The sequence below is a fragment of the Bombus pyrosoma genome, linkage group LG6, assembly GCF_014825855.1.
Source record: "Bombus pyrosoma isolate SC7728 linkage group LG6, ASM1482585v1, whole genome shotgun sequence".
NCBI lineage: Eukaryota > Metazoa > Arthropoda > Insecta > Hymenoptera > Apidae > Bombus > Bombus pyrosoma.
In genome coordinates, this window is record NC_057775.1 from 533,271 (window position 1) to 555,127 (window position 21,857).

General features: G+C 29.9%; 4 protein-coding genes and 2 long non-coding RNA genes across 11 annotated transcripts; 2 read left to right on the forward strand and 4 right to left on the reverse strand.

Annotated features, from left to right (window-relative positions):
• Positions 1-202: 202 nt before the first annotated feature.
• LOC122568206 lies at positions 203-2,835 on the forward strand. Its single transcript, XR_006317010.1, has 3 exons — positions 203-320; positions 1,225-1,386; positions 1,784-2,835. It is a non-coding gene; the product is annotated as an uncharacterized LOC122568206 (long non-coding RNA).
• A 2,007-nt stretch (positions 2,836-4,842) lies between these two features.
• On the reverse strand, positions 4,843-6,725 carry LOC122568207. The gene is made up of 3 exons (XR_006317011.1): positions 6,254-6,725; positions 5,593-5,646; positions 4,843-5,503 (listed from the first exon to the last, which is right to left on the reverse strand). It is a non-coding gene; the product is annotated as an uncharacterized LOC122568207 (long non-coding RNA).
• A 131-nt stretch (positions 6,726-6,856) lies between these two features.
• Positions 6,857-9,286, forward strand: LOC122568205 (flexible cuticle protein 12-like). Its single transcript, XM_043727671.1, has 3 exons — positions 6,857-6,998; positions 7,919-8,166; positions 8,563-9,286. The coding sequence occupies exons 1-3, from the start codon at positions 6,990-6,992 to the stop codon at positions 8,621-8,623; spliced, it is 318 nt and encodes a 105-aa protein (XP_043583606.1). The 5' UTR covers positions 6,857-6,989; the 3' UTR covers positions 8,624-9,286.
• Positions 9,287-9,474: 188 nt separating this feature from the next.
• LOC122568203 (anillin) lies at positions 9,475-16,692 on the reverse strand. 6 transcript variants are annotated; one of them, XM_043727666.1, is made up of 21 exons: positions 16,458-16,613; positions 16,095-16,144; positions 15,944-15,998; positions 15,560-15,686; positions 15,248-15,433; positions 14,764-14,942; positions 14,501-14,695; positions 13,728-14,265; positions 13,353-13,633; positions 13,168-13,270; positions 12,853-13,088; positions 12,667-12,774; positions 12,375-12,577; positions 12,165-12,297; positions 11,813-12,065; positions 11,567-11,728; positions 11,230-11,486; positions 10,973-11,143; positions 10,673-10,895; positions 10,454-10,598; positions 9,475-10,388 (listed from the first exon to the last, which is right to left on the reverse strand). In XM_043727666.1, exons 3-21 carry the CDS (start codon positions 15,965-15,967, stop codon positions 10,277-10,279), a joined length of 3,636 nt encoding a protein of 1,211 aa, XP_043583601.1. In that variant the 5' UTR covers positions 15,968-15,998; positions 16,095-16,144; positions 16,458-16,613; the 3' UTR covers positions 9,475-10,276. The 6 variants fall into 6 exon arrangements, with proteins under 6 accessions (XP_043583601.1, XP_043583599.1, XP_043583602.1 ...); XM_043727664.1 differs by having other exon boundaries at positions 16,095-16,349; XM_043727667.1 differs by lacking the exons at positions 16,095-16,144; positions 16,458-16,613 and adding an exon at positions 16,620-16,692.
• A 252-nt stretch (positions 16,693-16,944) lies between these two features.
• On the reverse strand, positions 16,945-19,062 carry LOC122568683 (serine/threonine-protein phosphatase 2A regulatory subunit B'' subunit gamma-like). The gene is made up of 7 exons (XM_043728707.1): positions 18,921-19,062; positions 18,699-18,829; positions 18,230-18,616; positions 17,809-18,134; positions 17,507-17,720; positions 17,304-17,431; positions 16,945-17,217 (listed from the first exon to the last, which is right to left on the reverse strand). The coding sequence occupies exons 1-7, from the start codon at positions 18,964-18,966 to the stop codon at positions 17,106-17,108; spliced, it is 1,344 nt and encodes a 447-aa protein (XP_043584642.1). The 5' UTR covers positions 18,967-19,062; the 3' UTR covers positions 16,945-17,105.
• A 1,204-nt stretch (positions 19,063-20,266) lies between these two features.
• On the reverse strand, positions 20,267-21,836 carry LOC122568684 (leucine-rich repeat-containing protein 9-like). The gene is made up of 3 exons (XM_043728708.1): positions 21,716-21,836; positions 20,522-21,622; positions 20,267-20,437 (listed from the first exon to the last, which is right to left on the reverse strand). The coding sequence occupies exons 1-3, from the start codon at positions 21,776-21,778 to the stop codon at positions 20,267-20,269; spliced, it is 1,335 nt and encodes a 444-aa protein (XP_043584643.1). The 5' UTR covers positions 21,779-21,836.
• Between the last annotated feature and the right edge of the window lie 21 nt (positions 21,837-21,857).

The window sequence follows — 21,857 nt, forward strand, 5'->3', positions numbered from 1 at the left end:
ATGAAGTACAAACGGAACAACGCAAGCTCGTTGACATTTCTGCAATTTCACACGTTTTTTACCACGTTTCGCGGCTAAGCAAATTAACTGTGCAATTATCGTCGCGTTCTCTTACGCTGCTGGCGAAATTAAATCCTCCGCTCTTTCTATGTATCTTGCAAATCGACAGAATGCTAATGGTTCGCGCAGCAGATACAGTCGCGTAACGCGTTTTGCTGAAATATACCAGCATATGAGCATATAAATAGTTTGGTCAGTTTGTGATGATATTGTGTTTGTGATAACGATATTATCAAAGTGTGCGAATTAATGATGAATCGGTAATTAGAAGAAACGCTTACTAACTTTTTAGTTATTGAAAATATAACAATAGCATATTGTACTGCTTACTATATATAAAAAAATTGTACGAGAAAACCATGTTTTTTTTATAAATCTAATTGTATTGTTATCTTACTAAAGTTTATTGTTATTTCTGTTTCTTAATAGATGTGGTATAATATTCTTTAATATTCATGTGAATTTATGCTATTTTTAATCTCTATAGATTTATCATGGTCCAAATATTTTCTTTTTATTATTTTTTATTTTTAAAAAATTATTGAAACAAATGAAATTAAATGTTCATTACATTACTCACGAATTATTCGTATTGTAAATAAAATTATTATAAAAGTCATAAAAGAATGTACACAAATATACCAAGTATGCGAAGATATCAATCATAAGAATTACTGTTTATCTTAATTATTTATAGAAACGTTAATTGTTCGAGTCTCATTATTTTGACGTCTTTATTGCATAAAAATGCAGAAGTATAAACCACTTTATTTGCTAGAGAGCCAGTCCCGATATAAGAGTTACAAAATCTTAAAAATGACTTTCATCATAATTTTTAATCAGTAGGAATATATAACCTTAGAGATGATGTAAAGGAATGTATGTATTCGCTGTGATAGATTATAATAAAAACGTAATAACATTCTACTGGAAGAAGCTACTTTCAATGTATAACTTTTAAAGGACGCAAGAGTCAAGTGCCTCTTTTAAATGTTTGTATTTCGTCATCTTAAATTATCAAATTAAATATTATATATAGAAACGAGTTGCAACAGCGTGAATCTCATATTGTCATCCTGCACAGAAATAACTTCAATTAAGGACTCAATAGGGGTTTTATTACGACAATAAGAATATTGTAGAAAGAAATTCTATTATTTTCAGCTGCATCTAACAATAAATAAGTTACTGACGTAGTGCAATTATCGTATGTTCCGCTATTTCAACTGAGGATACATTTATTCGACCTTGAATGCACAGTCATAGAGAAAATTACAATATTCATCAATTTTAATGTAAAAAGTGACGATGATTAATTAATTAAAGGTAAACGTCTCTCAAATGATAAACATTCATTAAAAATGTTAATATTAAAATTAAATGCATCTTTTTCTCATTTATCAAATAAAGAATTCATGATATTGTCGTAAATAATTACTGGACAACTTAATTCGAAAGTATATTCCGCTTAATTAAATTGCTCAACTTTTTATTTTTATTATACATTACGATATTCAATATAATATAATATAATATAATATAATATAATATAATATTCTTTTAAACTATTAAGTAGCAGATCTCTTAAAGTGTGTCAAAAATATAAATATCTTTTAAAATTTAGTAGTAATAGTGTTATTGCTATCAAATTTATTAGTTAAAAGTAATAATGCTTTATAAATTATTAATATTCACGATACCTTATACATTTAACATTTTCTAGGTATTAAAATCTTGTGCAATTCAAATTATACACGTTGACCAACATGACTGTCCATTAAACAAAATACATTAAAGAAACGTTCAATAATGAATTGGACAACGTCTGCGCATTTGCATTTGAACAGATTATCGCACGGAAAATTAAAGTTAACAGGTGGATGGGAAATTCACCATAATAGATATTTATTCAGGTTCTTGTAACACGCAATGGAATATTTAAAGATTACGTAAAATCAAAGTTGTTTTATTGTATAGATTGCAACGAGATCAAGAAGAATGGATCGCGATTTCCGGTAGTATCGTTACCTTCGCTTGATAAACTTCACAATTCGTATTTTGCGCATTCAGACTTTTAATTATGGACTTGAATTTATTTTAATTTGTTCAAACAAACTTACGATAGTTTCAAATAGATTATATATAAACTATTTCATATGTTTTCACTCTTTATATCGAAAACGAACAATCATGTTTAAAGTATATGTACAAATATATTCTTATTGGCTGACTACCGTTCAATTTAAATGCTTTATGTACTTATTACCATATTAATTTCCTTAGATATGCAATTTACAGTCACACCTGTTATTCCAATAATTTTTCCCTCACTCCTCTCATATTTCCTGAAATCGATGACACAGGCATAAATCATCGATACCGATAATAATTAATTGACAATGCTACTAAAAAAACATTTGGAAACATTACAATAGATTTATCTAACGAGATGTAATTAATCCTTACTGAAAAATGTACGTACTTTAAAAAATATCTGTTAATCTATTCACTAAACTTGATGGATAAAAATTCGATCTTCATTACAAAAAATAAAAAATATAAAATTAAACCAAAAGAAAACGAGAGAAAGAGATAAATTAACAATTTTGTTGAAGTATAATTCTGACAACATCAAAGTTCAATTTTTTTATTAAGTAAACCGTGAAGTTGCATAAACATTCGCAGTTTATATATGGTCGTTTTCAATCCATTAATCATTCATCTTCATTAATATTTTGGATGATATACAATCTAAAAATAAAAATTCAAAGGAAGATTTTACTACATATTATTTTTAAAGCAATAACATTAACTACTTTTTATTACTAGTTTCCTAACTATGTAATGATAAATTATTATTTAAAAAATTACACAAGAAAGTTATTTAATATATCACTAATATTTATTTTATTGTTGTTAAATTAAAATATCTTTAGTGACGATACTTGTGAGCAAAAATTAAATTATACAAACGAATTTATATTTTCGAAAGGAGAATTAATAAAAAATAGATGATCATTACACGGAAATGCGTACAAGTAATGACTGAACTGACATTTCAATATCCTTATAACGATTTCACTTTCAGATGCTTCTCATTATGCCTCGAAGTCCCTTTGACCGTCTATTATGGCATCTACTTGAAATAACACGAACCGTCATTAAATGTGAAAACATAGTTAGCAACTTCTTAGGTTTCATAAATTTTTAATTACGAATAAAAGACGTTCCAGTAACATTTTTATGCAATTATCAATGCAAACAAATATATTTTGTTCAAGAAGAAAAATTCATTGAACGTTAATCATTCAGAATGACGCGTACAGTTGGCAAGAATTCTAATCGATCTGTATCGTCGAGGAACTGCGTAATATTAATATTGATTGGAATTATCAGAAGTCAAATGCAATGCAATTTAAGCTATTCAGATTCAATACAACAATAAAATAATTCAAATAAGGTTGAGATTAGATTCAAGCTTTTTCGCTTGAAATATAATTGGAAATTGGTTTTCAAACAAAAATCTCTGATCTTGAAAACTAAATTTATTTTGAAATTTGATAGAGAAGAATTCAGATGAAATAGAAATTATTTGTTATTAATCTTATTAACAAAAAACAATTTCTCTTTATGTATAATATTTGTAATCCAGTATTAATTTAGAATAAATTAAACGTAGGTAAAACAAAATTTGTATGAGTAATTCTGAAAGAAAATACTGAATTAATAACAATAGGTCATTTACCTGAAATCCTTTACGTTCAATCTTCCAACGCCCGTTAACATTATAATAGCAAATATAAAAAAATTACATAACCGAAGAGATACCTAAGAAAAAGTGAAATGAAGAGGACAGTCGCATAAATTCCCATATTCTCGATTTGGAATCTTATTAAAAAACCTACTTCGATGAGGCTTCTATTCAAAATTGGCAATGTTTCTAAAGTGACTTATGAATGAAGGCATATGTATATTTTTACTTTTCGAGGCGAAAAGAGACGAAAGAGAGAATTGTATAATATGTATGATTTTCGATACACTGTAACATCCACGGAAGGAAAGGAAGGGGAAAAAGAAGTGAAGGGAAGGAGAGAAGATGCCTGGAGACGCGGTAGCCGGAGGCATCCTCCGTATCTTCTTCTGAAATGGCAAGGTCACCGGTAGTTACGTCACTAACTTTCCTCGGCTCTTCTCGGCGTTGTACGCGCGCCGAGAAAAGCAAATGTCACAATTACCAAGGACGCACGGCCGCGTGTACGTTGCCTCGAGGCTTCGACTTCGACGACCAAACGAGCTAGGGGGGTAGGTATTGGCTGGTTTGCAGATTCGGCTTTCACATTCGGTTGTAAAGCAACAGGTAGCCGCGGTTCCTACGCCTTTGTCTATCCGATGAGTCTCCTGGGATCATCCTGGTTACGAAATCGCTAACATCTTGTGAGTTAGATGTTAAGTCCACGTCTCCTCTTCAACGAAAAGAATAAAAGAAAAAAGAAAAGAGTTACTATTACGAACGAGCCATCTCCAGCTTCTCGTAATATTGTTACGATTTTTTTGAAACATTGATTAGCCCTTCCGGGACTAAATATTTTTTTCTATAGTCTGTGAGAAAAATTGTTTCTTTATTAGCTATAAATTTATTGGATGACATGTTTGTGATTCTTCGGATTTCAATCATGCTTGTAATGGTACATCTTGCTGTGTGCCGATATTTCATGAACATCCCAGCTCATTATTTTCTTCAGAGGAGACCTGGAACTGTGTAAGAATCTCTTCAATAAATAATTCTGCATTTTAAAGAGAGAAAACCGCTTGAAATTACATCGATACAAAATATCATGAATCATTATCTTATCGATTACAGAAGTCACAACCAAGAGACTACTTATTTAAACTATTAAAAAAAGGAAACAGTCAGTTAGTACCGATAGCTTGTAAACTTGATCCAAAGTGATAGTATAGTAAATGATGACGGGATTTTATTCGTCACTTTATTTTTATATTGGGAAATGAAAGATGTATGCTCAACGTGGTCAACTGGCACCATGATTGAACGATGAAGAATCTTTTTGTAATTGACTCTTTATGTTTCTGTGTCAATAAAATACAAGATAATTTTTGAATCCGACTATTCGACTATTTATAAAATTCTTAGTTAATAGACGTAAGTGTAGACGAATTTCTCGATTACCTGTATTTAGTAGAGTTCAATTTACAAGGTAAGTGTTATTGTAATCTAAACATAGATGAACTTGACGTGACTCGACTCATATACTCTGTGTGAACAGGAACTATCGTTTTACTACACAGAGAAGCAAAAGGTCCTTGACATTGCTGACGAAGTTCCTTCAGTAAAGTCCAGTTCAAAGATACGTTTCATTGTAATATTTGAATGGCAGGGATAGCAGGTGCACAAATGCCATTTCGACCGAGAATAACCACTTGCCTAATGAACATGCAATCGATTTCATTAAACAGTCACATCATTCAGAAATACGTTTTAATGTCAACACGTGAAAAAATCTTTTGGCATACTCTTTCGCTAATTTGCCATTTCCTAATCGAACGTTTATCGAGGAGATTTAATACCTGCAAAATTAAATTATTATTAAGTGCAGGTAATTTATTGCACAAGGTAGATGATGTCTTAATGGTGTTATTCAGACAGATGATTTTCATATCAATAAAATAACTGATGCTCTATGGATAATATTTTTTCTTTTCATTATAAAAGAAAATATATTTTTACAGAAGAGGAAGATAAGTTCCTTGTGGAAAGAAACCTGCGTTGGAGGAATAATAATATTTCACAATATTATAAAATAAAATTTCTTAGGATGAAATATAACAACATCTATCACAAACGATAATGGCGTGTCTTCCAAAAAATGAGACGACCAATTAAAAAAATTAAAATTACATTGAATTTTTACAACTGAAGGCTCACGACAAAAACGAGCCCTAGTGTATAATCAGCAGCTAAACTCACTATATAATAAGCCAACTATCTGACTATAAAATACATTTAGCAGCTATATATTTATTATAGACCTTTCACCAGAAAAATCCTCCTCCTCCCACATCAAACAATGTCATTTTTCTTTATCGACACCAACTATTTTCATGTAATGCAAAGATCACACCTATAATAGACAAAGACATCAGTCAAACGTGAAACATGCAAATAATACCTTACCAAACAACGTAGAAGCGAACAGGCTACGCTTTAACTCTACTCATAAACACGAATGTCTTTAACATGTTCTCTGCCACATGGGTCAGTGGTAACCTATGATAATCATCAATAGTAAGCCTATGTATTTCCATTCCGTGAACAAATGTTTCCTTGATCTATTATTTAAACAATGTAAATAAAAAGAGAGAAAAGAAGGCACAAATACAATTCAATGTGTTATCACTATTTCATTAATATTCATATACAATGACATAATTTCTAACGCCGCTTCTTGTCATCAGATACATTTTTTATTTGTCATGCGTACTTCTATCATTTTGAATAAATAGGATAAATAAAAATATCTCTTCCTTATTACATTGTGTTAACATTCTTTTTTCTCATAATTCTCGATAATAATTTAGCTTCAACATTGTAGAACTCTTCTTATGCTTGTTTACAACTTCTATCGGGATATTCGACTTTCTTACAGCGCGAGAGCGTATTAACAAAGCCAACAAACGCTTCTCCGGAGGAAAGACACTTGCACCGTTGCATCGCGAATGCATCTTAGCACCGTTAGGGGAGAGACTGATCCGCGAATCTCCGACAAGTCTAATGCCAGGTGGGGATGCAACACCCGTGATTTTCCGGCTATATAAAGGCAGATGCACCGTGGATCCTTGGTATCACGTATCGGTCGTTGTTTAAGGACGAAGGGACAGAAAAGTCCAGTTCGCACGAGAAAGTTCTTGCCATGAAGACGGTGGGTTGCGCATCTAGATACAAGAAGAAATCGTAACACGTTAGGCGTCGCTTGAATCCGTTCCGCGTTCTCTCGTTACAGATAGGGAGCAGCCGATGATTTCGGCCCCGCAGACTCCGAAATTTTTTTTACGTAACAGTGAAAGTGAAGAGGACTGTGACATTTGTGCGTGTGGCGATGTTTCACGCACCGATGATTAATCGTAATTTCGCCGAGAGACGATAACGGACCGTTGCGAATCTTGCTTGAAAAATAAGCTTCGAGTTCGGAACCAATTTACCTTAAAGTCGATTACATTTTCCATTGTGATACCGTAACCATATATTTTTTCCAATTATATTCTTCGCATGTGAGCGTTGATATGATGTAACATCATCCATGTATTGATATATTTTATCCGTATTACGTTGTACCTAACACAGTAAGGTAGTATCTTGAAACGTTAGACACTCTTCGGGATTTATTGTTATAGTCTGGATAATTCGAGTGGTAGAAGAAATCGTCGAAAAAGTCCGGGTTTGAGTCTCGACAGAACATGCCCAATCGACCGATTACATGCTGGTTACATAATAAAATCGTTGAAACATCTTCTATGGTAGTGATGAGTCTCAGATTGAACTGAGATGTACATTGGGTTTCAACATTCACGTTTTGTAACGTGACACGTAATTTTATAAAAATAACATTTGGTAAAACCGTTGTCGAATTGCGATGTATTTATGTGGGGTAATCGTATCAGAGTATTACAAACGATTAATTTGTAAATCTGGAAGAAGTAGAAGTTAATTTTTTTACATACAATTCTGAATATACAATTATAAAAGAAAAATTGAATATTTTTGCAAAATGGAAATTAGTAACAGTTAAAAGGTAATGTTATTAAATCAGTAAGTAACCTTTATTTGTATAAATCTGTATAGATCCTCATCTTCGTGACAGCGATAGTGGGAGCTCTCGCTGCGCCCCAGTTGAATCCAAATGAAATCACGATAGTAAAACAGGAGGAGCAAAACAATATTGGAGTAGGTGGATATCACTTTAGTTACGAACAGAGCGATGGCCAAAAGAGGGAAGAAACTGCGGAATTGAAAAACGAAGGTACTGACGATGAATCCCTTGATGTTACCGGTAGCTTCTCCTTCACAGCGCCAGATGGTCACACTTATAGGTAAATATCCACAAAATGTACTGGATTTAATTATAATTAAATACTTATACAAAACTTAATATGTATTTTCTATGAGTAATAATGAAACGTGATAATGAAACATAAAGTATGAAAAATAATAAAAAAGGCAATATACATAGTCTTAAACAATATGAAAGGATTTCAAATGTTTTCAATTTTAAATGGTTTAAGGGCATGTATGTGCATTCTGGATCCTCTTGCATAATAATTTAACAACTAATGATATTAATAACTTGCTAAGTTATAAGCTACAGATTTTAGACTTCTGTTTTGTAATTTCGTAATTTATCGTCAAATGTTATAATCAGAAAAATTACACCTTTCCGTTCTAATAGTTACAAAAGATATATCAAGAACATAATTATTTGATTAAAGGGTTGATTACACCGCTGACAAGGATGGATTCCACCCCACTATTAATCTCGTTTCGAAATAGGAAAACCTAAGAATTGAAGTTCCGCGCTATCCTTATCTAGGGCTTTCCGATCATCGACACAAGCTAGTATAAGTGTATTAAAGTAATCGTATACGTACCTTAAAATCGCATGGCACGCGATTCACTGTTCACAAGCGTGATCATTCTCGAAAGTATTGATCGTCGGTTCGAAGCAATCAGTTCATTTTCTTCGGCATTATGTACTTATCATTTACTGTTCACGTTTATTAACATTGAAATTATAACTTGAGATGACAATAACAGCGATCAAAGAGGACGCACGAAATCGAATGAATGTTCGATGTTATAATGGAATTTGACAAAAGTTTAAAAAGAGTGAATTTAAAAGAAAATTAATTTATTATTAACATTACAAATTCTACAAAAAAATTGTATAGTACGGCAATGTATGTTCTGATTGCATTTGTGAAACGCGTGCCACTGTATAAACAAGTTATTTTAAATAGTTCTGAGGAACTATTGGTAAACATTTTGAACGAGAGGCGTTAGAAGTTCCATTCACGACCTGTTTTGGAAGAGGCGACGACGAAGCGCTCATTTACACGCTTTAGAATTCGTGTGAAAATGAGTAATCTTTTTGTACCCTTACTGTATGTATGTAACAGAACACCAATTGTGCAAATAAATATATACATAAATTAACATGTACGAGTTATAACTTTGTCAATCTCCCTTTAAGAGTGTTGAGTACATGCAACGAGGTCAACTGATTCATTTACGACAATTTTCTTTTTGACACATACATAAATAAGCGACGAATTCTATGGACTGATAAAGGATATATGAAAAAAATTGTTTGGTAATTTTTTATTTTAAATGATTAACGATGATAAAATGTAAACAAAATTTTTATATAGGAAAATAAAAAATATAAAAATTTTTCAGATACAAAATTTTTAAGCGATACTATACTATACGTACAAAATGGTATGTACTTTGTTTGTGTTTACATATATGCGTATTTGACTATATATTTGTTAGTGGCCATATTAGTACACTGTTATTTTTCTATTTACAATATAAGAATTACGTTACACATCTAGTACTAAGATACATAATTAGAATTTTCAATAGGTTCAGATGCAACCTACGATTAAAAATTGTAATCAGGTTCAATTTCATGATCATATTAATTCATTAGAGCACATTATAAGAAAGATGAAGCCATTTTAAATCATACATAATTTATAATATTTTAAGATTTTAATAAATAATTTTCATTTTCATATCTTGTTTTGCAACTGCTTTTTGTACAAAATTAATTTAATTTATTTTACTACAAGGAAAAACACTCCTTATGTTTTTTGAGATTATTTATCATGATGAAAAATATTTTACTACATTACTTATCAATAGCTATTTGATTAAAATTGTGCTGTTCTTATACTTTAAACTTTCTAATATTAAAAACTATTCGTATTATTAGTTTTTAGCAAAAACCTTTTTGTCATGATTTATCAAATTTATAATATGTAGCTTTCAAATACATATAGATAAGCTATCTTCAATCAAAATTTAATTGCGTCATTTAGTATACAAAAGTATATATTGCGTACAAACGTGTATACGCACTACACGGATAAGTAAGTGCACTTTGACACGCTACGATTTTTTAATATTTTTACTTACAAATTATTGCGATAATGTCAATGGCCCACCCCATGCATGTATCAGATTTAGTATTTTATTAAGTTTTGAGCACCATTCTAATCTATCTTCTTTTGTATCGGCCGATAGGAGATGCCTAAGAACAAGTAAAGATTAATTAATTTTATTATTAATCAAATAAAATAGCTGAAAAACACTTACCTAATTGTCGTTGTCGGACCATTTCTAACCATAACTAAACTATCAACATCTTCAGGTTCTGTAGCTCTAATTATTTCAAGCAAACAGGTATGAGGACGAGCACAAATATCTCGAGGAACTAATCCTACATTTGTTGTACTAATACCTATATAAAACAATGGAATATATATATTTAAATCATATAATATACCGCAATGAATTAAAACAATGAAGAATTACTTTGCAAATCTAAGCTTCCAATGGGAGCCTTTTTCCGCTCATCATCAGGATATTTCCAATATGATAAAGTAGGACCTTTGAGCAAACACCATCTACGATGCCAAGCACCGAATCCAGATACATCTTCAAACATTGTAAGAAATCCTCTATGTTCAACTGCTACCGAAAGTTCACATGAAACATACATCTGTAATCGGCCTTCTAATGGAGATTGTGGCAGTACCTATAAAGCGTCAATTAAAAGATCGAGATTTGCATCAAATAATTCCTACTAAATGAATAATTATTAATTGTACTTACCTTATTCAATGTGAATTGTTGTCGATGTATTTCTTTCAAACTAAAAATGACGTAACCAGATAGTTGAAAAGCTGGAGATCTAACAGCAGATGGCCCAGCTGGACTTTGCAAGCTGGGCATTACTAATCGACTTTCTTGTTTCAAAAATTTCTTTGGAGTTTTATTTGCCAACTGCAAGATATTTAAATTCTCAATCAAATATGATCAAATATAAATTCTCTGTAAACTTTTATACATACACAAAAACATGTACTCACCTTTTTATTGCAATTACTGCTACTATTACTACTTCCATTACCACTATTAATATGATACTTGATTTCATGTGGTAAAATCTCTGGTTGTGTCTGTAATGAGTATATTTCAATAGTAATTTTAAAGTCATTATATAAATCATTTAGTTTCAATGTGGATGGAAATCGGAGACACGAATCACCAGGTTCTGCTACAACTACAGGCGTAACAACTACTTCTTCTAAATACCGCATCAAACAAACAAAGTGATAACACGTACCTAGAATTAAAAATTAAAGGAAATAGATCTCTCTGGTTTTAAATATGGCTTTTAATTTTATCTTTGAACATTCTACTTACTTGTACCCATATTACGAAAATAATCTCGTTTGAGAGGTAAAGTAATAGCAGAAACTGTTACAGAACCACTTTCTTGTACTTCGGGTGTAGAAGTAACAGGTTTTAAAGTACCTTCTACCTTCAACCGTTGAACTTCATTCAGAGCAGCTTGTCTTCTATGAGCTGTAATAGTAAATATATATTTTATGTTACTTAGTTAATATATAATTAATGAAAATATTTGTACAAAAATTGGTAGAACTGTACTGGCAACAAGCAACAATCTCTCTCCTTCAACTTGTTCCATGGAACCATTGAACTCCACAGTAGAAGTACATAAATTCAGTGCCTGACTAGCTTGACTAATAATTGTCTGTTGTTTGCATACTTCATCTAGTAATCGTTTCACTTTTTCTTCCACTAAAATTGCTTCGTTTTTAGGATCAAATTGTGTTTCATTGGGAATAGTATTAGTTGATTCTTGTGTTCTCGATATTATCCGTACTGGTGTCTTTGGCGTCTAATATTATTTTAATAATTAATATTACATTTCAACTTTGAAGATTTGAAAAATTTAATTCCAAATTTAAGAATTACTGCTTATATCCATTTAGCTTACTTGAGATTGTTGTCGTCTATAAAAACTGACACTGCGTAGTAACGGCTCACAATTGTCACCATCAACAATGTAAGGCTCTGTCGTTTCAGGAGATACTGGAGAAACTATTATTGTAGGTGAACGATATGGTGATCTTAAAAAAATGACAAATAATTTCAATTGTTAGAAACGTCAAAACACCAATATTTAGTTATCGTCTTTCTATCTTACCCTTCTTTATATTTGAAACTTGTTGAAGACATTAATGGACTTTTACCACCCTTATTTACTTTAGGAGGAGTTGGCCCCTCCTCTGTATAAGAGCTTCCATCATACCTTTCCTGTAGTGGAAGGCATTCATCTAAATACTCATCCATTTCATTCAACACTGAAATATCAGAAGTTGTACTATCTGGATTTGGGTCAATTGATCTCTGTAATTGTGTCATTAAAATATTACAATAATAAATATATACAACTTTACCATGTATTACAAGTATTAATTTGAAATATTTATATATACCTTTTTATTTAAGAAAGATTGCTCACTTACAGCACGTAAAATACTTCTACCAAGACTAGTATTCATTTCTCCACTTTCTTCTTCACTTTCAATCTCACTTTCATTATCCTATATTAAATGTATAACAATTATACAAATCACATAAAATTTCCTATTACTATATTCATATTTTAAATAGCATCCTACCTCCACATAGTATTCAGCCTCTGTACTCGTTTCTGTACCACTTTTCTCATCTAAAGTAGCAGTCTCTGCTTCTGTATTGTTAACAGTATATTCTGTATCCGTTCCTGTTTCTGCAGCACTTTCAATTTCGGAAAGATTAGGATAAAGATGTCCAGGTTTAGGTAGAGCAACTCGAATGCGTTTAATATCAGACATTACTTTTGCTTGTTGTGTTGCTTTTGATGGAGTTCCTATAACTTTGAAATAGGAGAAATTAAAATGAACTACAAATAAAAGATATCAAAAATATATAACATTCATATAAATAATTTATACCTTGTCTTTTACTCGGTGAATTTTTATTTTGATTTAAAATTGACTTCTCATTAGAAAGATGCGATTGTGGAGGAGGTGGTGGAGGAGGTGGTACACCATAATCCTGCAAAAATAATGCCAAACATAAATTCTCTTTTCACTAGAAATGCATTTAGAAACAATGTAAAAATTAAATATCTACTTACAGGTGCAGGTGTTGGTTTTACTGGACAAACTGGAGAATTTTTAGGTGAATTTGATTTTCCCTCACTACTTTCACTTGTTCTTATGTATGAACCAGTAACTGCTTGTGCCATTTCTTTGTTTCTGTTAAAACGGGAACGTAGCATATCTAATTCACGCTGTCGTTCCAGATAAGTGTTATGTAAAATATTATTTTCTAGCTCTTGCATATTTAAGCCTTGTTCAAATCTTTCTCGCTGAACATTAACAGTATTATTGGGAATATCAGCTTTAGGTCCCTTTGCTGTAATAAAGTCATCACATATATGATAAAATTAATTTATTACTGCTGAATTACAATGATCTATATTTTTGTATAATTACTCTTTAATATCTACCTCCATTATTGTTTGGATGCACTGTCGATGAGTTACTCTTATCTTTTTCTTGTAATTTTTTTGGTGGTATAGACATAGCAAGAGGTGCCTTGGGTAATAATGGTGCTTCTCCCTTATTTTTCTCAAAAATTGCCATCCTCTCAGAAAGAGTCATTTGTGTAGGATCTCTCATCTTAGTTTCTGTGGTTTTAGGTTCAAATAACGAAGCTTTGCTCAATACTGAACCTGGACTAGATTGAGCAGGACTCTTAGGAGAGCTACTATAACCAAATCTAGGCGTTACTCGATTACCATTTGTATTTGGTGTTGCATTTCTTGATGTTTTCTCTGGAGTATTAGAATTTTTGTTATCAGTATGTTTTGATGAAATTTCTTTTTTATAATATTTTTCTCCACAATTTGTTGCAACAGCTTCTGGATTTTGTTGAAGTCGTTTAGGCGATGAACTCGAAGGACTCGCATCTTTTCCCTGAGAACAAGACTTATAGTCATATACAAGGCGAGTATCGCTTTGTGTACGACTAAAGCCTTGAGCCTCCTGTAAATAGTATTTTAATCTAACAGATTCAACTACTTGCAATAAATTTCCATCTTTACTCCCAATACAATTGTTATATATAAGAAAAAGTAAGAAAGGTACAAGCTATAAATAGCACTTTTTAAGAGTGTACATATTGATTCACAGAAAACTTTCAAAAAGCTTTAGGCATATACAAGAAGCAAACTATCTATTAGATAGTAAAATTTGCTTATTATTAACAGAAATTACTTACTAATGTGTCCAATATAGTTTTATCCCATTTCAATTGTTTTGTACAGTAAGATTCTTCTTTCTTATAATTACTACCTTTACTATTTCTATTTGCCTTGTTATACCCACTTGTGCTTGGTTGTGGTTCTAATATAGATCTTACTTGCTCATTTAGTTTTGCTTGTATTCTTTCTACTTTATTATTTACTGGTTTGACCTATAAATGATTCACGTTAAACTATTAGTTGTCTAAAATATATAAATTAATATGGATAATTTATTTACCAAAGTTGGATGTGAAAGATCATCTTCCCAGTTATTAATTGTTGAAGCAAGAGCTGCTAATCTATCAAGTCTAGCTCCTCGTTTGGATAGTTTCTGTTCAACAACTTCTTCTTCCTCCTCTGCATTAAATTTTTCTTCCGTTTTATGAATGGGAGAACTCAGTTCTTCATTACTGTCATCTGTCAAAAAAGAGAGAATATATTATGTGATATGATATTTTATAAATTGCACAAAAATACAATAATAAGTCAATAAACTAATACTAACATATAACTATTTATAATAACAGTATATTGATGGAATAAAATTAATTAAATATAAAATAAAATTAGAACAACTCTTTAATAAAGCAATTGTGTTTACCATTCATACACAAAGCATATGGAGTGAGATAAGTATACATATGTAGGTGAATATCAAAATAAAGTAGTGTTAGAAACCAGTTTAAACCGAGTTCTGTGTGGGTGTATACAACGTGACTTACCAGAATATAGTTTGCCAAGTCTTTGTAACTTCGACTTCACATTGCAAAGTCCAATGTTTCTATTCTCTTTATTTATATGCTGATTACTTTCAGTTTTAGATACAGATTTTCGTGAAGACTTTGCTGGAGATATGTTCTCTGTTGATATTTTGGCAGGAGACTTGGTTGGAGTCTTACTTTTAGTAACTTAAAATTTTTGATATTAAAAGATGTTATAAAAGAACTATTTATCAGCATTTTATTTTATTGTAAATATAAATAAATATTATCTATTATTATATATAAAAAAAATAATATATCAGATATTGGTACCTGTAGCCTGAACTAAAATAGCATTTGTATCTTTCAAAGGACTCCGTCTTTTCTTTACATCATGTCCTGCGTTTGATAGTTGAGTATCTAATTTTTCTCTTCTTGACCTAGCCCGCTCCAACATACGCTGCATAATGAAATCAATTTACCTTTAGTACAAAATATTGACGAAGATAAATCATTATTATTCATTTAATTGACAAATATACATATATAAATAAAATATTAGAGAAAGATTATTATATTGATATACAAATAATATTGATAAAAATTTTAATTGACGAAAATAGTATTTGAATTATTAAACAGAGGTATTTTTTTTAAATTCCATAAACACCTCCTACTGCTGCAATTACGCATTACAATCAAATGAAAGTGCCATACCTGAGTGAAAGGGTCTATGTCCATTATATTAATTGCTGTACTTAACCGTAGTGCTCTGTAATTAAAATTATATTTATAAATAAATATAATATATATTTAATGCCGACAAATTATCAAAAGAAAGAGAATACACCCTTTATTCCGTACGTACGGGAATCACTTCCAATCACGATTGCACAAACAGGTTTGGACACTCCTATACTAAAAGCATGGACGAGAGCACGATGAGGACGTCCGCCGAGTGAAACCAAAAAGGATCAATATGATGACAATATCAGGAGCATTTTCTAGTAATTCCCTAGTTACATCCTACATATGTTATGCATATTTGTGTCACACATATACAGAATGACTCCCAATGTTGTCACCATATTGATTTTTGACTTTAATTCGCGGACACTTTCCCCTAGGGAGTATCCAGATCGTTTATATGACCGTGCTTCAACCGTTGAATTTAAACATAACCGCCATAGTAATGAAGCGCATGCGAATGCTTAAAATTGACAGGTCTTACCTTCTATGGTTTTTTAATAATATTAATTGTATGACAAACAATGAAAATTCACGTTAAATATTTATCGTTTCAATAGCAATATTTTCACGCAACGGAACTAACACAATATATGGAAAAACTTTTGCACAGTTTAAATGTGGCAAGAAGCATCATACGACTGACCTGACCAACCGAAGATCTGCGCAGGATTGGAGCACTGTTTTACTATGGCTGTGGATTGGAGCAACTGCAAACCTGTAAACGTCATTACTTGCGCCTAAAGAAGAGTAACGTACGTTAGCATAGGGCAATTTGAAATGAAACGTTTCCATTGGTCGATGGAATAAAAGAACGTTTGTCGTCACAAACATCTTTTTAAATTTAAAAAATAATCTTATAATATAAAATTCACCTTTGTTGAATATTAGAAATTAATACTAAATGAATAAAGCAAATAGCACTTTGTAACAAAATATTTTTATTAAAATTGTTACAGATAATACTCCGTTTAATGTATTTAAATGCTTTTATATATATTTTTAAAGTTTATATTGTAATATAGAGTTAGGAAAATAATTATTTTCTTCTTCTCTGAAATATTATTCATGATTGTAGATATATTTAATCTGTGAAGATAGGAATGTGTTCTATTTTATGAAGCTTTATCTTTTAAACATGAGATGATTCATCTCCGGTATCAGCTGCCATGGCTTCACGATTTTCATATGCCCAAAAACCATGGAATTCTATCAAAATACTGACCATTGTATCGCCCTGTCCACTAAAAAGTATGAATTATAGAATAGATTATAAATATTTTGTTTTGCCTTAAAGCCCTGATCATAAACTGGCTGAGCAGTTACTTACCAGGACAATAAATCCTGTAATGTAATTTTACATGGATCTGCTGGTTTTACCATATCGAATATTTCATCTTTAACATCCTCAAAACTTACTGGTTCTTGACCATGCATTGTCATTTGTTCTTGTATGGCCTAGAAAACATATTTAATTGTTAAAAATGTGTATTAGAAAACACAAAATTCTATGTGAAGTATAAATATACAAACGCGGAAAAAATAATTAAGGCAGAAAGTATCCAAATAACCACGATTATTAATATCAAGAATTCTAAACAGATAATGTAAGCTTTGAGGCTCGTGCCGATTTTCTAATGCTAAAACAAAGTCTAGGTATGTTTTGTAATCCATTTCTCCTTCATATGTTAAGCATTCTTGAAATACTCTTTCCAAAAATACTCCAGTTAATGTTCCTGTACCATACCTGTGGAAAAGAATTTTGTGAAGTTATTATGAATATATATTATATCATAAAACATAACTTCTTATTATCACTTTTAAATTTAAATTACCCCGCAAGTTCTTCTTTGTTGAGCATCCCATTATGATCTCTATCAAGATTTAAATATTGTCCATAAACTTTAAGAGCTGATGGAGCTGAAAACCAATTTGCTTCTTGCAAGTCTTTAGGTAAATCTTCATCTCTTAATTCTAAAAGATCATCGAGAAAACTACATGCTAGAATATCCTGTATTCTGACTCTACCAGTTCTGAGAGGATCGAGAAAAAATAAAAATTTCCTCACTGCTGTACAAACATAAAATGAATGAAATGATTTTTCAAGTCCTTCAAGCTGAGGTAATGTTGGAATTAATTCTAAAATATAGTTCTCTAAATCCTATAAAAAATAAATAATATAAATTGGGTTTAAATGTTAATTACAATTGCAGTTTATATTGATTTAATTGAAATAAGTACACTAATGAGACTTACTGATTCTCTAAGATACCCTTGGCCAGTAACATCATACAAAGAAAGACCAATTCTTGTTTGATGTAACCAAACCTTCCTCATAACATAGTTAAACAATGCCATTATACTAATCCTACCATGAGGATCACCTTGTTGTAATTTTGCAAATACAACTGCAGTAAAATATGGACTACATTTTGTCCCAGCTAATTTACCAACTTTCTTAAAATCTTCATAATTAATTAATTGCTCTTCTCCTGATAAAGGTGGGCTATGATGTTTATCTAATAACACCCACAATGCTTTAAGCTCGTTGTTATCTAGCAATTGTCTGGAACGTCTTTGCAAAAATAATGCTCGCGTTTCTTCCCGCAATTTTTGTGGCAAAATTTCGTCTTCTTTAGGTAGCTAAAACATACAATAAAACGTATAAAAGAAATTTTTTTGTATCTTATATTTTTTATTCTTATAAATTATTCATATAAATTACCTTAAAATAGAATTTGGGAATCACTTTATAAGTTAAATCTTTGTCTTTAGCTTTGGCGCCCTTCCATTGTTCGTATATCTTTTGAAAGTATTCATCTTCCTTTTGTTCATTTTCTTCCGATTTTATTTCTACTACAAAAATATTTCGCATATTTTATGTATAACAGTAGCAATGAATATATTGCAAGAAATGTATTAAACATCAGTTTCGATTGATACTTACATTTATTCACTGTTGCACATTTTCGGAGTACTGTCTCTAGCTCCATTTGTTTTTGTTTTGAATGATTCGTAACTAAGGTTAGATTCTATAGTCATGATACAAACACTTGCTATCTTGCAATTTACATTCCAGCTGATTTTTTTCACAAACTATGTATACTACAATGTACATTTACGATTGCAATATAAACATAAACGTAAAAAGTATATTACAATGCAAACAAATTTATGTTCGTTTGTAAAACTGTATTCATGAAATTAGTAAGTATAAATACTATTGGTTGTCAGAATATGTAATTATTTTATTATATTTTATTATACATATGTATATTATAATAATTAAATTTATTTAAAAAATATTATTATACATATGTATATAAACGTTATATTTGCGTACTTTAGGGTTATGAAAAATTATTCTGAATGACTGAAGTCATCTTTATTGTATGAAATACTGATATTTTTAATGAATGGAAAATATAAATGACAAACTTTCTAAACTTCAATGTTCTTAAATTAAATTTCCTCAATTTTTGCATCTTGAATTCCGAAGTCTTGAGCAATTATTTTATTTTTATTTATTTCATTATATAAGGGATTCCCTTCAAATGTTATTTCTTCTAGATTTTTCAGTAATAATAAATATTGCATTTCAACTTCATCCTGAAATATATTTTTCATTATTAAGTTCAACATTTATAATGATTCATTTATACTTACTGTTAAACAATTATGAGCAACATAAAGTTTTTTTAATTTTTTTAATGATTTTGTAAATTTCAAGGATTTTATTTTATTATTCTCAACAGATAGAAACTCTAGATTATCATTTTCGATAAAATCTTCTACATTTAATAATTCAATTGCATTATAATCCAAAGTTAGAGATTCCAAAGTAGAACAATAAGTTATTTCTGAATATTTAATATAAATTTACAATAAGTAATGTTATTAAAATACAAGGTATATATTAATTAGTTTAATGATATAAAATATTACCATTGGTACCTTGGAGGTAATTATTATTTAAAAATAGATGTTTAATCACGGGTAATTGTTCCTTACTAATATTTATTACTGTTTTAATGCAATTATGGTCTAAAAATAAAGTGTATAGTTTTGGAAATACACAATTATTTTTGTCACCATCATTTCCATTAAATGCTTCCAGGCAATTGTAACTTAAACATAATGTATGCAAATACTTAAAGGAATGGAGACCACATAAATAAGTTATTTGATTTTTACTTAGATCCAAACTTTGTAACTGTGGTAGAATTTCTGCAGAAAGATCCACCTAATAAAAATTCAATATGTTGTAGATATAGATATAATTTTTTTATGCTCCTATATATAACATACTTTTGACAAAGAACAGTCAATTAGACTCAGTTGTGTTATATTTGTTAGGTAATCTGTTTCATATATTTTATTTAATACATATTTATCAAATTTATTGCCAAATATACATCTTGCTTCAGAAATATCAGAGTTTCTTATATATTCTCCAGAAATATACTATTAGCAAAATTATAGAAAGCATAAGTATATGCATGATATTTAAGTATTTATGTATCCAAAAAAACTAAAGGTTTTACTTACTTCAATGTTACTCAAGTGAAATATAATAAATTTTTTATATAATGTATCTGTACTTATTGGATTATTACAAAAATCTATAACATGTAATGTTTGCCAAGTTTTAACATTGTCTATTTGTGCTATGTTTCTTATTTCATTATTTCCACAGTAAAATTCTTGTAATGTATGGAATGATCCCATTGATTTCAAATTTGTTATTAGATTATTAGTCAAATCTAGGTATTTTAACATTGGAAAATTTTCTTGAGTGAAATCGTCCAAAATTGAAATAAAGTTACTTCCAAGATTCAATTTAATCAGATACTTTAAAGGTTTTGCAAAAGAAAATATGGGCAACAAACAACAAGTAGCACAAAGCTCTTGTACATTCTTTAATCTTTTCAAGATGTTTGATGCTGCAATAAGATTTTGTGATATATGAATGTATCTTGCTTTTTCTATATTTTTCTTCTCCAGTAATTTTATCTCTTCCATATTTTTCAATGTATTATATTTCAAATAAACTAATTTTTTATACCATTTATTATTTAGTTTACACATATTAAAAGCACATGGAAAATAATTTTGGGATAAATTAAGATTTTTACAATTACAATTATTAACAAATTGTAATTTTGATAAATATATATGTAATAAGTATTCTACTAATTGAGGATCAGTAATATCATTGAAATGATTTTCATGTATCTTCAGCTTACACATGTTAGGTATATAAGTTATAAAAATACTAATACATTGAAGACAATACATTAATAAGTTCCATGATATATCCAGTTCTTTTAGTGAAAGTAAGGTTTCCTCAACATGTAATAATTTTATGTTATTAAAGCTTATATTTAATATTTCCACATTTTTTATAAATTTTGAATTTGGAAACTCATCCAATTGGTTATAAGAAATATCAAATTCTCTTAAGTTAGGCAAGTCTAAATCTATGTCAACTGAATTTATATTTTGTCTAGAAACAGATATTTTTACAAGATTATATATTTCTACTTTTTCATAATTACTAATACATCGTCTAATATTGGAATTGGATAAACATATAAACATTGTATCATCTATGGTGCATGCAATTCTGCAATTTTCATATTCTTCTTCCTGTGAAACAGTTTGTAAATTTTTCCTTGTAAATGTTCTATATATGCCATATAAATTTCATTAAGGTTAAATTAAAATAATAAAAATGATTACCTTTTTTGATTCATGTAATATATATTCATACTCTATTACAAACATAGGATTTTTTATGTTCATCTTGGTCAACTTAAATAATTGACAAATCTCATTTGAACTTTTCTCATGATCTGTATGTTTTGTATGTAAGCAATCATGA

Bases quoted from the DNA above. Each gene is read 5' to 3' on its own strand.
- LOC122568203 (XM_043727667.1), bottom strand. From the start codon at position 15,967: ATGGACATAGACCCTTTCACTCAG. The intron at 13,634-13,727 runs GTAGATATTAAA...ACTTTATTACAG, and splicing joins GCATCCAAACAATAATGGAG to CAAAGGGACCTAAAGCTGAT. The intron at 11,144-11,229 runs GTGAGTACATGT...AATATCTTGCAG, and splicing joins GCAGTAATTGCAATAAAAAG to TTGGCAAATAAAACTCCAAA.
- LOC122568684 (XM_043728708.1), bottom strand. From the start codon at position 21,778: ATGAACATAAAAAATCCTATGTTTGTAATAGAGTATGAATATATATTA. The intron at 21,623-21,715 runs GTAATCATTTTT...ACTGTTTCACAG, and splicing joins TATTACATGAATCAAAAAAG to GAAGAAGAATATGAAAATTG. The intron at 20,438-20,521 runs GTAAGTAAAACC...TTTTGCTAATAG, and splicing joins TTCACTTGAGTAACATTGAA to TATATTTCTGGAGAATATAT.
- LOC122568683 (XM_043728707.1), bottom strand. From the start codon at position 18,966: ATGGAGCTAGAGACAGTACTCCGAAAATGTGCAACAGTGAATAAAT. The intron at 17,721-17,808 runs GTAATTTAAATT...TCTTTTCCACAG, and splicing joins AACAAAGAAGAACTTGCGGG to GTATGGTACAGGAACATTAA. The intron at 17,432-17,506 runs GTTTGTATATTT...TATGTTTTCTAG, and splicing joins GCCTTAATTATTTTTTCCGC to GCCATACAAGAACAAATGAC.
- LOC122568205 (XM_043727671.1), top strand. The intron at 8,167-8,562 runs GTAAATATCCAC...ATTTGATTAAAG, and splicing joins CCAGATGGTCACACTTATAG to GGTTGATTACACCGCTGACA.